Genomic DNA, 16,667 nt, shown 5'->3' with positions numbered 1-16,667 from the left:
TTAAAATCACTTTCAAGCCAAGGGACACCTTTTTTCAATTAAAAATGTTTTCCCAGATTTATTGAGATGTACTTGATATACAACGCTGTGTACCTTTAAGGTGTCCAAATCATTGATTTGGTACAGGGACAAATTTTGATTCAAGCAAGAACATGGCCCTGAGAATCCCAGGATGAGGCCGGGCCTGAGCGTGTCCTCTCCGATCTGCATTGCACAAGCTGACGTCTGGAGTTCGTGTCAGCCAGTTTCCATCCTCCTCCTCTCTCCCACTCCCTCAAGCTCCCCACCCCTTCTGGAAAATCGTTGAGTCTCCCGCGGCTTACCCCAAGCCTCTGCTTCGATGGGTCTGGTTTCCCAATAAATCAAAAGACTCTAGTCCCTGTCGCTGTTTGTCACGAGTTCGAGTCAGTCTTTTCCCAGGGTGGGAGTCACTTTCCCGGGTGTCCCGACGGCTCGGCGAAGTGCTGATGCTCTAGATCCTCGCCCCCGCCTCGGCCCACGACTGCCCAGCCACGGGGACCTCCTCCCCGGGTGGGAAGTAAAGGGTCAACGGGCCCTCCCAGCCACCCGCCCACCCACCGCCCCGCACCCCACCCTCCTGCACTTGCCCGCCAATCGCCTCCATAGAGATGCTGGGAGCCCAAGCGAGGGCGACTGCTCCGCCGGGAAAGGGCTCTCCTCCCAGCGCTGAGCACTTGGTCCTGGCAGACGCCCCAAGATTGTTGTGAGGAGTCTAGCCAGTTGGTGAGCGCTGTAATCTGAACCAGCTGTGTCCAGACTGAGGCCCCATTTGCATTGTTTAACATACTTAGAAAATGAAGTGTTCATTTTTAACATTCCTCCTCCAATTGGTTTAATGCTGAATTACTGAAGAGGGCTAAGCAAAACCAGGTGCTTTCTCTGTAGGCTCTCCAGTGGCTCGGAGGACCCAGGCTCTCCCCTTGTTCCTCTCCACGCCTCGGCTCGGCCCCCCTGGAATAAAAGTCTCGGCGAGCCCCACAGGCCCAGAGGAGGCCGAAGTTCAGGAACTGCTCCTCCGGGGTCCCGCGGGCGCTGAGAGCTCTTCCTCTTTTTCCCCACCAGCTGCTTCTCCTGCCCACGCATCTTGGACATGCCAGGATTCAAAAGGTACGTTCTCTGCTCCGGACTTTTTTTTTTCCCTCCAGGGTCTGGAAACCTTACTCAAAACTCGATGGGTGGAAAATGGCTATGGCCGTGATTCAGGCTGTGTCAGGATATTGGAAAAGGCATTAGCTAGTGATGCAATGATATTGTTAATTATAAAAAGCTGCGCCTCTGTAATTTCCATCTTGAAGTCTTCTTTTGGGAGTGGGTATTTTATAAGACAGTTTCAGAAGCCAGCATCCGACAGAGCACAGCAAAAATCTCAGACCTTGGTTTTCCTCTTTCTTTTCCGAAAGGGCCGCAGATTTGTGTGCCGTTTTTTTTGTTCTTTTTTTAATTTAAAAAAAGAAAAAAAATTTTTTTTCTTAATTTGAGAGATCAGTTACTAGTTCACTAGCAGTTATTTTGCTGCATCGGCTGTTGGACCAGCGAACAAGCTAGCTGCACCTCCCAGGGCTGGATTTGCTCTATGTCTGTGTGGGATTCACAAAGGGCATGCGACCCAGAAGTCTCGAGCCAATGAAAAGTGGGGACTGCAGACAGAAACGCATGTAAGCAAACATTTTGATATTCTTTAAGGAAATTGCAGTTCCAGTCAAGTGATCCTTCAAACTTGAAGAACTTTATCTGGATTACATCTGCAGTTTTTATCCAGGGAACTCTTGAGAACGTAACTTCTTTAGACAGATTTTGTGTGTGTGTGTGTGTGTGTGTGTGTGTGTGTGTGTGTGTGTGCTGAAAATGGAGCTGTAATCCTGTCATCCTGGATCGGGGACCAGAATTTCTCTGACAGACAGTCCTGAGATTTGAGATCTGGTTGGTCCCTCTTGGTTTTCCTCCCAGTTGAGGATGGAACACAAAATAGGTGGACCCACCTGTTTTTGAAAGTCCCGGGGACCAGTTATGAACATCAGAGGATCCCCAGGGTTCCTGTAGTTAATTTATCTTGGAGTTTTCTGGAGTTTTTCATGACAAACGTAACTGTTTGTGACACTGTCAGAGCAGGGATGCTTGGATGTTATTTCATTTTTGGAAAACTGTCTCATTTAGCCTGGAGCTTACTTGGCCCCCAGGCCCCAGCTGGGGCTCTTCCAGGAGGCTGGGCTTGGGGCGGGATCTCTCAGGGGAGACCTGTCCTGGGACTGCCCTCTGGCCAAAGGGAGCGGGGGAGTCAGGGGTAGGGGAGACGTGGGGTTAGCATGCCTTTTCTACTAGGTCTTGAAGTCTACTATGTGCAGTCAGCCTGTTCTGTCTCCAACAAAAATGAGACAGGGTTTTATAACCAACCGAAAGGAAACTTCATGTGAAGAAACAGGAAAACATTGAAATTCATAATATACAGCCTGGAAAATAAATTTGTTATTGTTCTTTCATTCCTTCCAGATATAAATCTGGCCTTTGCAAATATCAAAAAGCCCTGGGATTTGGCTCTGCACTTTATAAGGTCAGAGCTGTCTCCGGCGTTCTAGAACCTGTCTCGTGCAGGCGCTGAGATGAAACGAAAGCTTGTGGACTCTTAGGGTCATTATTCTTCAGGTCGAGGATTAGATGAAGGGAGTGGGCTTGCCTCTCCTAGCACCACATCAGGGTCCTGTTTCCTCTGAACCTCACCTTAATTCTGGGGCTCTCCAAGTAGCCCAGCGTTTCTCATTCCTATGAACCTTGTGTCATGGATTGAGTGAGCTTTGTAGTCTTTTGAACTCTCTTTTTCTAAAGGGAGGGATTGTAAAGTGAAGGTGTATATTGATCGTAACAGGTCACTAAATTCAAGCAGGTCCCAGGTCCACTGCTTTACTGAAGAAGCCTTTGAGGTCACCTCCTCCAGGAAGTCTTCCCTGACCTTCTCTAGCCCCAGCCTGGCTCTCCTGGTGCTCATTGGGTGTTTCTATCCATGCCCTAACCAAAGTGTCTAGACGTTATTGTTTCAGATGGCCCCTCAAACCGCTCTCCAGAGCAGCGTCTGTGTCAGTTTTGTAGTTTTTCTGCCTGCAAGTAGTAGTTGCTCAGATAAACCCTCTATTGAACTCAGTAATAATAGCACCAAATAAAGCTCTGTATTTGCATAGATTATTTTAAAAACCATTTTAACGATTTTTAAGTGTCCAGTTCAATAGTGTTAAGTACATTCACACTGTTGTGCAATCAATCTCCAGAACTCTTTCCATCTTGCAAAACTGAAATTCTATACCCACAAACAACAACTCCCTAATCCCTCCTCCCTCCAGCCCCTGACGCCCACCATTCTGCTTTCTGTCTATGATTTTGATTGCTCTCGGTCCCTCATATAAATGGAATCAAACAGTATTTGTCTGTCTGTGATTGGCTTGTTTCACCTAGCATAAGATCCTTGAGATTCATCCGTATTGTAGCACTTGTCAGAATTCCTTTTTAAGGCTGATAGTATTCCATTTATGTGTGTAACACACTGTTTATTCATCTGGTGATGGACACTTGGGTTGCTTCCACCTTTTGGCTGTTGTGAATAATGCTGCTGTGAACAGGGGTGTACAAAAGTCTCTTTGAGCTTGTGTTTTCAGTTCTTTTGTGTGTATACCCAGACGTGGGATTGCTGGATCATATAGTGTTCCATTTTTAATTTTTTGAGGAACCTCTAGACTGCTTTCCATAGTGGTTGCATCAGCATACCTTCTCAGCAACAGTGCACAAGTGCTCTAGTTTCTCCACAGCCTTACTAGCTTTGAGCTTTTTTGGCTATAGCCACCTGATGGATATAAAGTGGATGCACAGTTTCTTGGCACCTCCTTCTAAGTGTCCACTGTGTTCCTTTTTCTTGGGGCTGCCTGGGTCCCCATGTCCTGTCCTCCATCTGGGTCTGTGTGAGGTGCACTCTGGGAGCGTGTGTGTTCCCTGTGACACCTCCATTCCGGGGAACTCACATGCTTCACATTTGTACTTTCATCATCCGGGGGCACAACGGCTCCTTCACGCTGTAGTCATTTCAGAGTGAAGATGTTCAAAACGCAGGCAAGTCCCCTTGGGTCAGGAGTGAAGGTCAAGCAGTGGTGAATACATTATTAATACCACAGTGGTGGGTGTTAGGTTTGTTCTTTGAAGCAGTCAAACTGTTTATTTTTAAAGTGAAGTGAGAGTTGCTCAGTTGTATCCGACTCTTTGCGACCCCATGGACTATATAGTCCATGGAATTCTCCAGGCCAGAATACTGGAGTGGGTAGCCTTTCCCTTCTCCAGGGGATCTTCCCAACCCAGGACTGAACCCAAGTCTCCTGCATTGCAGGTGGATTCTTTACCAGCTGAGCCACAAGGGAAGCCCAAGAATACTGGAGTGGGTAGCCTATTCCTTCTCTAGCAGATCTTCCTGACCCAGGTATCAAACTGGGGTCTCTTGCATTGCAGGCAAATTCTTTACCAACTGAGCTATCAGGGAAGCCCTGATTTTTTTGTTTGTTTGTTTTTAATGCCACCTGAAGTCATACACTGTGGCAAACAAACAAAAAAACCCAAGGTCCTAGTGTATAGCACAGGGAGCTATATTCAATATCTGGTGATAAACTATAATCGAAAAGAATATGAAAAAGAACATATGTATATAATTGAATCACTTTGCTATACAGCAGAAATTAACACAATGTTGTAAATCAATCATGTCATTAAAATTTTTTTCAATTATTTAAAAAATGCCATCTAACACATTATGTTGTGTTGATATGTTGATATGAAACCAGTGGAAGGGGCGTAGTTCTCTTCGGGATGGTTGGGACATCTGGCATGTCCCCGGCTACTCGAGCACGCCCCTCACCCTCCAAATACAAGCACAAGGTGGGGTCACCATTGTAAACACACGGGCAGCACAAGATGCAGATATAACCCCAGACCCGGGCGCTGGAAGTGTCTTGGGCGTTTACGTCAACTTCTTACTTCCCACAGGATACTCACCGTGACCGTTCTGGCTCTCTGTCTTCCAACTCCTGGGAATGCACAGGTAAGATTTTTATTTTGTTACTTGTCGTGAAGTATGTTAAAAAACAGGCTGAGGGTGTCCAGCCATGCATTTTAGAATCCTAGGATCGTGTCGTTTACCTGAGCCTAGCTCTTCATTGTACAGAGGTTAAGGCTGGGGCTCAGGGAAGCTGAGACTTGCCCCAGCTGGTGCAGTTTGTAAGTGGCAGGGCTGGGACCTTGGTGTCCTGATTTGCCATCCAAGGCTCTTATAATCAGATCATGCTGCCTCATTTGTGTTCGTTGGGTAAGTGCTAAAAACTCAAGCATGTTCTAGTGTTTCTGGGCAGTGGTGCCTCTCTGTTCTCCCCGTGTTGCCCATGTGTGTGTATGTGTCCTGACTGGAGGAGGTGGGCAGAGGAAGGGTGACTCAGCTCCCAACCAGTGAAGACCCGGCTCTGGCCCAGACCCCTGGGAAGAGTGTGAAGGGGGATCTTAAGCTCCTGCGGGGCTATGTGGAGAAGCCTGCAGTATCCCTGACTTTACAAAAGTGATGTTTGTGTCAGCTCTTGAGAAATGTGGCAGATCCCTCCTAAGGAGCTCAGGGCAGCCTTTCTGCATCTCCAGCTCAGAAATGAGAGAAGCCCCACCTCTGAGCAGGGCTGAGGGGCCACGTAGTCAAATGGAAATGCACATGCATGTACATGAACATATAGAAGTCAGGACAAAATCACCAACACAGCCCCTCCAACTGTTGGTTTCAGCTGTGTACACCAGAGCCCTGAAACAGGACCAACCAAACACTCAATGCTCTCCCAAACTTTCAGGGTCTAGGAAGGAGATCTTAGAATTTTAATTCACATTTGTTTTGATCACATCCTTTAAATGTTTTTTCAAAATTAAGAATTTTGAAATAGATTTCATTGGTGGTGGAAAGAATCTTGAGAAAAGTAGCAAAGATTTAATTTTTTGATGTGGGCCATTTTTTTAGTCTTTATTGGATTTGTTATAGTATTGTTTCTGTTTAACGTTTCATTTTTTTCGGCCACAAGGCATATGGGAACTTGGCTCCCTGACCAGGAAATAAACCCACACCGCCTGCCTTGGAAGGCAAAGCCCCAACCACTGGACCACCAGGGAAGTCCCACCAAAGACTTTTAGGCCTTGGAAAGGTCTTGGCATTCTCCATTATAGCTCTGTGGTGACAGTTGGCATCTAGATCCAGAGAGGGCCGTGTTTATAATATAGTGTTTATTGCATTATAGGCATGTTAGGCACATTAACAATTTAGTCCTTACAACCACTCAGATGTAAGTACTATCATCCCCATTTTACAGATGAGAAAACCGAGGCATAGAAAAGTTATGCAGTGAGTGGGGGCTGGAGTGAGAGTTGGAAGCCAGTCAGTAGACTTGAACCCACACCTGCACTTAGCAAACGAAGGTTGAGACTTACCACATATACTGGTTTTCTGAACTTTATGGCACAGCCTCCTGGCTCATTCATTCCATTTCTTTTGCCCCAAGGCCCTAAGATACCTGAATCCACTCCCAGGAATGCAGCTGAATCTACCATCTCCACATATCAACCCATAGCTCAGGGAAGTTTAACTCCCCCCAAACCATAGGGAAAGCCAGGCAAAACCACACCTCCTTGACTTATTCCTGTAACATGTCAGCTCTAGAGGTTGATTGTTGAGCCCATGAGATTTTTCTAAATGCATGAAGTTGTAACTCAAGTTGTATGGGAAGCCTGCAACCCTCGGGGGCTGTTGAGACCTGGCTATCTCTGGAAGCATCTTTGTGTAATTGTCTTCCTGAGGTTAAAACGGAAGAACTTCCCCAATTCTGTTTCTCTTAGAAAACTGACTACATCACTGTGTAGATTTATTTTATACACAGACCCTGTAATCAGGTACAAGATTTCAGAGGGGCCAAAGAACTCATGCTGGGCACTGGAAAGGAGTTAAATAGCCCCCAAAGAAAGAGAGTAGTTGACCTTAAAGCAATAATATTCTCTCCCAGGAAGGGGTGAGTACAGGGCAAGCCTCGCTGGGCACATCAGATGTGATTAGTATTGCTCTTCAGAACTAGAGCAGGAAAAGGCCCCAGTAACCATTTGCTAAAACTGGGCATTTTGATACAATGATGCGGGAGTTTAAAAAGTGATGCTAGGTGTAAAATGATTGTAATAAAAATACCTAAGTTATAACACAGATGTTGGTGTTACAAATGCCTTGTTTCTTTACCCATTTCCTGTACTTTCTGTGATGCAGTTAGAATGCTTCTGTAAAAAAAAAAAAAAAAAAGTAAAATGACCTCTCCTTTTTCTCTTCCTTCCTGCAGCAACAGTGTACTAACGGCTTTGACCTGGACCGCTCGTCAGGACAGTGTTTAGGTATGAGGCCCTGAAGGTCCTTCGCAGGGCGGGGGTGCAGCCACAGCGCCATCGCAGGGCCGTTTCTCTCTCAGCTGGTGTTCAGTATTGTCAAGTCTGTACCAGCCTTGCCCACAGAAATGGGCAGAAACAGTGCCACGGGATGGTTGAAATCAATGAGCTCTTCCGCTGGCCACCTTCTTTGTGCCCAGCACTGGTAAGCCCTGTGCGACAGGGCGAAGATGAGGAAGGCTTGATCGCCGCCATCAAGGAGCTCCCCATCTGCGTCAGTTTCCTAGGACTGCCTTCACAAATTGCCACAAACTTAGGGGCTTACACAGTACAACTATATGATCTTATAGATGTACAGGTCAGAAGCCTGATGGGGGTTCTACCAGGCTAACACTGAAGTGTTGGCAGGGCCTTGTTCCTTTCTGGAGACTGGAGGGAAGAATCCATTTTCTTGCTCATGATGGTGCTGGCAGAATTCAGTTTCTTTTTTCTTGTATTTTGATTGTGATATAATTGACATACGATGGCGTCCAAGTTTAAGGTGTACAGTGTGTTGACTCGATCCACTTATGTATTCCAGTGTGACGACCATCATAGCTTAGAGCTCACACCTCCCTCCTGTCACATAATTACCTTTTTTTTTTTTTGTGGTGAGAACATTCAGGATTTATTTTCAGCATTTTTCAAGTATACAATAGGTATTGTTCATAATACTCACAATACTGTGCATTAGTTCCTTAGAACTTATCTTCTAGCTGGAAGTTTGTACCATTTTACATCTCCTCATCTCTCCCACCCCCAAGCCCCTGATGACAACCATTCTACTCTCTGTTTCTTTAAGTTTGGCTTTTCTGGATTCTACATATGTGATATCTTGTAGCATTTGTCTTTCTCTGTTTGCCTAAACTCATAAATTCTGTTTGCATAATGCCCTCAAGGTTTATCCATGTTGTTGCAAATGGCAGCTTTTCCTTCTTCCTCATGACTGAATAATAGTCATATGATTATTATTAATATTATATTATTCATATGATGATGATATTAATTGATAATAATATCACATCTATCGTTATGAACTTTATCCATTGATGTGCATTTTGGGTATTTCCATAATTTGGCTAGCCTGAATAAATGCTTCAATCAACATAGCAGTATAGATATCTCTTTAAGATTCTATTTTCATTTCCTTTGGATATATACCCCAAATTGGAATTGCTGGATTGTATGGTATTTCTAGTTCTAACTTTTGGAGGGACCTCCACGCTGTATTCCGTAGTGGCTATACTGATTTACATTCCACAGAATTCAGTTTCTCGCGGTTGTAGGACTGATGGCCCTGTTTCCTTGCTGGCTGTCAGCTGAAGGCCTTTCTCAGTTTCTAGAGGCCACCTTCTTCCTTGGCCTCTTCCTTGGTCTTCCGCCTGCAGAGCCAACAAGTTAAGTCCCTCACATGTTTCTAATCACATCTTTTTCTGTTGCCTCATCTCGCTGACCAATCCTTCCGCCTCTTCTTCCACTTTTAAGGATTTGTATGATTTCCCTGGGCCCACCCAGATAATCCCAGATAATCCTCTCATCTCAAGGTCTTCTGATTAGCTTTAAATCCATTCTGTGAGTGCATGCATGCTCAGTCACTCAGTTGTGTCTGACTCCTTGGAATTGCAGCTCTGTGGACTGTAGCCCTCCAGGTTCCTCTATCCATGGAATTTTCCAGGCAAGAATACTGGAATAGATTGCCATTTCCTCCTCCAGGGGATCCTTACGACCCAGGGATTGCACCCACATCTTCTGCATCTCCTGCATTAACAGGCAGATTCTTTTACCATTGAGCCACCTGGGAAACCCTTAAATTCACTCCATCCATGCCTAATTCCTCTTTGTCTTGTAACCTAATGTAGTCACAGGTTCCAAGTAAGTGAGTGAAATTTGCTCAGTTGTGTCTGACTCTTTGCAACCCCATGGACTGTACAGTCCATGGAATTCTCTAGACCAGAATACTGGAGTGGGTAACCTCTCCCTTCTCCAGGTTATCTTCCCAACCCAGGGATCAAACCCAGGTCTCCTGAATTGCAGGCAGATTCTTTACCAGCTGAGCCAGCAGCAGGGATGCAGGTTCCAAGGAGGACAATTTAGGGCTCTTCTCCTAGCACGCCATCTAGTGGGGGTGGTAGACCTAGGCGGAGTGAGCTGTACAGAGTGGAATAAAGTCATTGCCAAGATGAGGTGATGTCCCCTCGAGAAGTAAGGGAGAGAGTGATGCCTTCTGTCTGAGGTCAATAAAGAAAGCCTTCATGGAGGTCACATTTGAGTTGGGTGTTGAAGGATGAATAAGATCCCGAGAAATAGCATCCCAAGTGGTAAGAACAGCATCAGCAAAGACCAGGAAGGCAATCGAGTATAGAATAGTGTGCTGTGGATGAAGCATAGAGTTGGGTGTTGAAGGATGAATAAGATCCCGAGAAATAGCATCCCAAGTGGTAGGAACAGCATCAGCAAAGACCAGAGAGACAATCAGAGTATAGAATAGCGTGCTGTGGACGAAGCATAGAGTATAGAAAAAGAATACGGCTCCCATCTTGGGAATATATTTACCTTTTAAATTATATTTGATTTAGGCCAAATCATTTGTAATCTCTGAGCTTAGGGTTGAAAAGAATGATGGGTAGTGAGGAACAAAACCATGACTTGGAAGCTCCAGGCTCCTGCTTTGACTCAAGGTGAAGGGGCGTGAGGATGTGCCAGTGGATGCAGAGAAGGATGACAGCCGTCTTCCCTGGCCCCCCAGTTTAAATGATGATTTCAGGCTTACAGCTAGAAAATGGAGCTCCATGTTTCCCTTTGCTGAGGGGGGAGTTGGCACGAGTCTCTCGGAGGAGGTGGCGGGGTGAGCTGTCAGGATTCAGGGCCCTCTCCCCCAGCCTCTGGTCCCACGGAGAACAGACCCCCCAAGGTTGGTGAGAGGGTCAGGTCAGCTGCTCCTGCTGGCAACCCAGTCCGGGCCTCCTCTGTTCCCCGCCCAGCAAGGCTGATTTTCTAGAGAACTTACCCCCACCCCCAAACCCCACCCCCAACTCTAGACACAACAGACTGAGCACCAGCCTGGCTGGAAGCGGGCCCTGTTTGTTGGCACCGTGTGAGCTGACTCTCAAGTAAGTCTCCACTTTCCTAACAAGTAACTCACTCTTGGCCAAGCCTTGTCTTTCTGGACACAAGGGACTTTTTCTCCCTGCCTAGCTGTTATTTGGAATAGAATTGAGTACAATGATGAGAACCATCCCAGTGTTTCCTGAGTGTCGTATGGACACACAAGAGTACCTGAGATGCTTTTGGGTGATACATCCACAGAAAAACACTCTTTATTTTAATAGTTTTATATTTTATTTTTACTCTTACCTTCTATTTTTCACAATTGATAGTGTTTTTTTTCATTTGCTATCATCATGTAAGATGAAAAAAATATGCACACTTGGGTTTACAATGTGGATTCATTTAGAGAAAAGTGTTAAGCATGTGGGGCTTCCCTGATGACTCAGTCAGTAAGGAATCTGCCTGCAGTGCGGGAGATGCAGGAGATGTGGGTTCGATCCCTGGGTGGGGAAGATGCCCTGGAGGAGGAAATGGCAACCCACTCTGGTATTCTTGCCTGGGACATCCCATGGACGGAGGAGCCTGGTGGTTTACAGTCCATGGGGTTGCAAAGAGTTGGACAGGACCGAACGCATGATGGATTGGTTAATTGGATCAAGCATGTGACAGTCCAGGGTAGCGGGTATTTGATGACTTGTCAATTTGATTCAGTTCAGCTAATATTTGGGTAGTACCAGATGGTGATGGGCCAGGCACTGCCCTACGTATTTGGGAGCAGATGCTGGTAAATCATGGTTGGGGTCCTTCCTGGTGCTGTCAGCACAGAGCTCTGCTTCAGTTTGCACCATGTGGCTGAGGGGCTGCTAACACCTGTCCTTTCTGTGGCCTTGCAGATGTTGATGAATGCCGGACCATCCCTGAGGCCTGCCGAGGAGACATGATGTGTGTCAACCAAAACGGCGGGTATTTGTGCATCCCCCGAACGAACCCCGTGTACCGAGGGCCCTACTCCAACCCCTACTCCAACCCCTACTCAGCTTCTTACCCAGCAGCTGCACCCCCGCTGTCAGCTCCAAACTACCCCACCATCTCCAGGCCTCTCATATGCCGCTTTGGATACCAGATGGATGAAAGCAACCAGTGTGTGGGTGAGTAGCCCAGCATCCTAGGCTTCCTCTAGGCTGGCAAAGCCACGCTCCTGTCCAGCAGGTCCAGCCCAAGGTCGTCTCCAGAAAGCCACTTTGTCTTCGCTTTATTTTCATCTATATATTCACCTATCTATCTTATCTATCATCTACGTATTTATTATCTACCTACCTGTCTTTCAATTGTATCTATCATCTATCTATTTGAAGACCAAGCTCATGTTTTTTCTCTGTTCAGTAACAAGTATATTCGGTCAAACATACTAAGTGAATCCCAGAGAGAGGATCTAAAGATCTAAAAAGGACTAGCTTTCTAGAGCCTTAAGCATCACACACCCTTGAATGGAATGTTTGCTCCTGAAAGAAAAGAAGCCTTGAGGGACAAGGCCAATTGTTCTGGAAAGAAAGTGGGTTCCTTGGGTGGGGACCAGTCTTTTGACCAAGCGGAACCTTGTAGATGGGAGCTCATAGTGTGAGTGGATCTTGGGGAAGAAGGAGATGCCATATGCCATGAGGTCCCCAGGCTGTTGGCAAGTGTTGTGATGGTGCCTGGGGGAGTGCTGGAGCTCTGTGGGCCAGTGTGGCTTTCGTGGAGGGTTACCCAGTATCCCCCCTCATTGCTTAAGCTTTGGTTGGACCAAAACTTTGCAACTGTTTCCAACATTGGAAGGTAGGTCTAGAGTGATGATCGCTCCAAAGTTTTTTGATCATATGCTCCATCTGCAAAATCTTTTTGAACCTGGACCCTTATTACATGCATGTTTATAAATTACATACATATCCTGTTAGTCTCATATGGTTTGAGGAGTGTAAAGCATATGTGAGACATAGAAAATTTTAAAGAATGTGATCAAAATAAAATATGAATTGAAATTCTAATATTTCCTTCCTGTGCCCTGGAAGTTTGTGAGACCATCAGGGTACTTAATGAGATTGATGTTGGTCCCATTCCAGGGTTCTGAAGGTGGTGTTGTAACCTACTGCTGGGGAGGTGTGTTGGTGATTTTGTCATGTCTTCTATATGACCATGCAAATGAGTGTGCATTTTCATTTGACTACATGCAAATAATATGCAAACAATGTGTCTTTCAGAGCAAAAGGGAAAATTGGATACGCCTTGTCCAAACTTCTCTATTCTTACTGATCTAAAATATGTGTGTGTGTGTGTGTGAGAGAGAGAGAGAGAGAGACAAGAGCTGACTGATGGTCACGTTGAATATAGATGAGTGTTCAAGGAAAAAGAATACAGGACCCAATCAAGTCACGGACTGAAGTGCTGGTGGGGAAGATAGTAATGCACTTCCTTATGACCACTAGGACAATAGGCCAGTGTAACTGAAAGGGACTTTAACAGTCTTTAACCACAGCCTCTTCATTCTATAAAAACGGGGATGTGGACTCCACCAAGAAAGGTAATTACAAAGGTAGGATGGGGGTCCTGCTCTGCTGACAGCACCCTACGTTTTCCTCACTCGCCTACGTGACTGCTCTCATTTGGTAGAAAAGGAATGATCTGGAAGAAAAGGCAGAGAAAGAGAGTTGGGGGGTGGGGAGCTGCTCTTCAGGATGTCCTGTGGGGCTGGAGAAGCCGAGTGACCACGTGCACATCTTGAAGTGAGGAAGGGGTTGTCAGGACCCTGTGAGTCACTCCAGGATTTCAGCGGGGGCGGGTCTCGGTGGCCGTGAGGCAGTCCCGAAGACCCCTTCTGGGGGACAGCTGGGAACTCCAAAGCGACCCCTCCCCTGAAGCCCTCTTCCCAGGATCCCAGCACTGGAGAATAAGCACGCGGCTGGGAACCCTATTCATCTCCCGGTCCCTGTGACGTCAGCACTTTTACGGCCTCCAACCTGTCTCACGGGAGATGCGGAGCCTCATAATGGCCCTTTTGTAAGGAGAATACAATCCAGGAACCCTAGCGAGGACTGGCACCGGGCCGTCCACTTCCGAAAAGTTCAGCCTTATGTATTTATAAGTCCCGGGTTCCTCCCCGCCTCCCTTCACCCCACCCCGCCTTTCCTGGTTTACACTGGTTCTTCTGGGCATTGTGAGAGGGGACGTCAGAGGGAGGAGGCCCCAGGAGGAATGAGAGAGGCGGGGCCTGGGAACAGGCCACGGGGAAGCAAGGCTGGGGCGGGGGTGGGGGGTGGGGGGAAGGTGGGGAGGAACCGAAGGAACCCAGAGGGGGATATTGCTGGGAAAAGAGGAGGTGAGGGGGTGAACGTAGGTCTGATCCTGTGGAGGAAGCTAGAGTAAGTGGCGTGTGATGTGGAGAATTGGAAAGTGTTTCTGAAACTTGGGTATTCTTTTTTTTTTTTTAATGTATTTATTTCTTTGGTTTAGCAGTGTCTTAATTGCAGCAAGCAGGAACTTTAAGCTGCGGCATGCAAACTCTTAGTTGTGGCATGTGGTATCTAGTTCCTTGACCAGGAATGGAACTTGGTCCCCCTACATTGCGAGCAGAGTCTTAGCCACTGGACCACCAAGGAATCCCTCTTTTTTTTAAGCTTTTATATTGGATTGTAGTTGATTAACCATGTTGTGATAGTTTCAGGTGTACAGCAAAGTGATTCTGTTGTACATATGCATGTATCTATTGTTTTTCAAACTTGGATGTTGTGGGAGAGGAGGACCACATGTCCAAGGGGCCTCTCCTCCTCCTCTTCAACACAGAAAATGCTCAACAACAGGAACAGCAGCAGCAGTAGTAATAATAGCAAGCACATGGTGCTGTGTGCTGGGATCCTTACCTGAATGAACATGTTGAATCCTCACCACAAGCCTATACAGCAGGCCTGTTGTTATTCTCTTTGGCCCTGAAGCACAGAGAGGTTAAGAATCTGTCTAAGTACATACAGCAGGTGGGGGCTGACCCAGGGTTTGAACCCATTCAGGCTCTGGATGAGGAAGCTGAGGCTGAACAAGGTCAAGGTTCAAGCCTCACAGGAGTCAGTCCTGGATCCCTGATGAAAAACTAGGGCTTTCTCTTGCCTTTTTTTTTTTGGTAAATAAATTTTTGTTCTGTAAAACTTTGAACCTAGACAAAAGCAGAAGAAACAAAGTGAACACTTACCTACTTGTCACCCAGTTTGGTAATTGTCAATATAGACCCACTCTTGTTTCTTCTTTACCCTGACCCAGTGGATCAATTTAAAGCAAATATCAGGAATCAAATCGTTATATCCTTAAATACTTCAAAATGTATCTGTCTCTAAGAGATAAAGCTTCTTTAAAAAAATAATAGCCACAATACCATTGTCAAACCTATAAAAATTAACAGTAATTCCTTTTTATCATTTAATATCCAGATAGAGTTCAGATTTCTGTTATTCTTTCATAAATGTCCTTTTTTTTTTTTTTTTTTTAGAATCAGATCCAAGTAAGGTCTACAAATTACATTTGATCAACAAGTCTCTTACCAGCTTCTTAATCTTTTTTGACTCTTTCGCACTTATTTGTTGAAGAGGCTGAGTTGTCTGTCCTGTAGAATTTCCTACATTTGTTATCTTGCTTGCTGTGTTCTTGGAGTGGATTTAGCATATTTCTTCATCCTATCTATTTTTCTGTAAACTGGTAATAGTTAGATCTAGAGACTTGATCCAATTTAAGTTTAACTTTGGGGCCAGTTATTTTCTAGGTAGTGTCCTTGTTCTTCTTTGCATGTCCGGTTTCTGCATATCAACTGTAAGTAAGTCCAGCTTAAAGAAGCAAGTGGACACTTTCACTGAGGTTTGCTCCTTCTGGGTTTTGTACCCACTTCCAAGACAGCAATTTCCTTCCTTGTCCTCTGTCTCTGCAGGCCGGGCAGGGCCAGACTCGGAGCCCAGGTCCCCTGAGCCTCTGAGCTTCCTTCTTGACCTCTCTGTTTTCGGTTCTACTTGGGAGATCCCTAGACCCTGCTCCTTCTGGAACAAAGTTTGGCCTCAGGTTTGAGTCCACAAACCCCTAGATGTAAACCTGGATCACTCAGGACCTCTGCAGGCTTAGTGAACAGTGACACAAGAATTACATGAACCAAGAAAGTTTTGTGTCATCAAGAAAACCGGCATCTTGGCTTGGGGATGTTCAGCACCAGGGCAACCTCTGTGAGGGTAGTGGGACCCATGGCTGGTTAAAGTGTGTCCCTTGGATCCTGGCCCCTTGGGAGAGCTGATGGTCAGCATCTCAGAGATTGGAGAACCAGATGGACTTGGTTAATTGGCAAGGAGGATGGAACTGGTACCTAAAAGGCAGGATGCTGTGGGGCTAACAGGGTTGATGCTGAGGACTCAGGGAGGGGTGAGCTAAGCTGAGTGGTTGAGGCATTCAGAATATGAACCCCTACTCAGGAACCTTTCTACCATCACACTGCCTCTGAGAACAGGACTTTGGCTAAGGTTCCTCATGTTGATGCCACTCTTTTAGGCTTGTCTGTTTCCTTTGTGGCTTAACTTGTCACCTCTCTGGGTGGACATTCTTCATTCTGGCTTTGCTAATCAATTTGGCTCTGTGGCCAAACTAGGGACTCCACCAATAACTAATGCTCATGAGACGTTTTGCAATTGAGAAAGCAGCCTTTTACTAGAACCACACTGCCCCAGGGACTACAGGAATTCCTCTGGTCATTTGTGAAGTTACAAGCAATATCTTTATTCTTCCTTCTGGCCCAGGGTTTTCTCATTGATCAAAGCGCCTGAGCAGGCAGAGAGGAACACATATGGATCCTTTTGGAAGATGAATGGCATTGGCCTGAAGCATTCTCTTGAGTTATTTTTCCTGAAAGTCAGCCAACATGTAGTCAATCCCTGTTTATAGAGCACCTCGTTGGTGCCAGGCTCTGGCTTAGGCGCTGAGGGGGGCAGGGAGTCTGGGCACAGCCATGGGACTGTCTTCAGAGCTTACCGTCAAGGAAGGGCGATTAGTCATGGAACAAGCAACTGAAATACTTGGCGGCCTCTGATAGGTTCCTGAGATTTTTCGAAGAGAAGGCAGACAGGAAAAGGCTCTGTTTCCTGGAGTGAAGAGGG

At 46.1% G+C, this 16,667-nt stretch overlaps 1 protein-coding gene across 3 annotated transcripts in view; it reads left to right on the top strand.

Moving 5' to 3' along the window:
* Positions 1-630: 630 nt before the first annotated feature.
* Positions 631-16,667, top strand: part of FBLN5 (fibulin 5) — a 93,055-nt gene continuing 77,018 nt past the window's right edge. The window contains exons 1-5 of one of the 3 annotated variants that reach the window (XM_014483125.2): positions 631-744; positions 907-1,128; positions 5,032-5,086; positions 7,389-7,440; positions 11,412-11,666. In XM_014483125.2, the coding sequence (XP_014338611.1) occupies positions 1,112-1,128; positions 5,032-5,086; positions 7,389-7,440; positions 11,412-11,666 (379 nt within the window). In that variant the 5' untranslated portion in view covers positions 631-744; positions 907-1,111. Of the gene's footprint in view, positions 1,129-1,330; positions 1,677-5,031; positions 5,087-7,388; positions 7,441-11,411; positions 11,667-16,667 lie in introns of those variants that run through there. The other 2 variants (XM_005910254.3, XM_005910253.3) reach the window with 2 other exon arrangements.

This window comes from Bos mutus, chromosome 21, assembly GCF_027580195.1.
Source record: "Bos mutus isolate GX-2022 chromosome 21, NWIPB_WYAK_1.1, whole genome shotgun sequence".
NCBI lineage: Eukaryota > Metazoa > Chordata > Mammalia > Artiodactyla > Bovidae > Bos > Bos mutus.
This window is presented reverse-complemented; position numbering and strand designations above follow the sequence as displayed.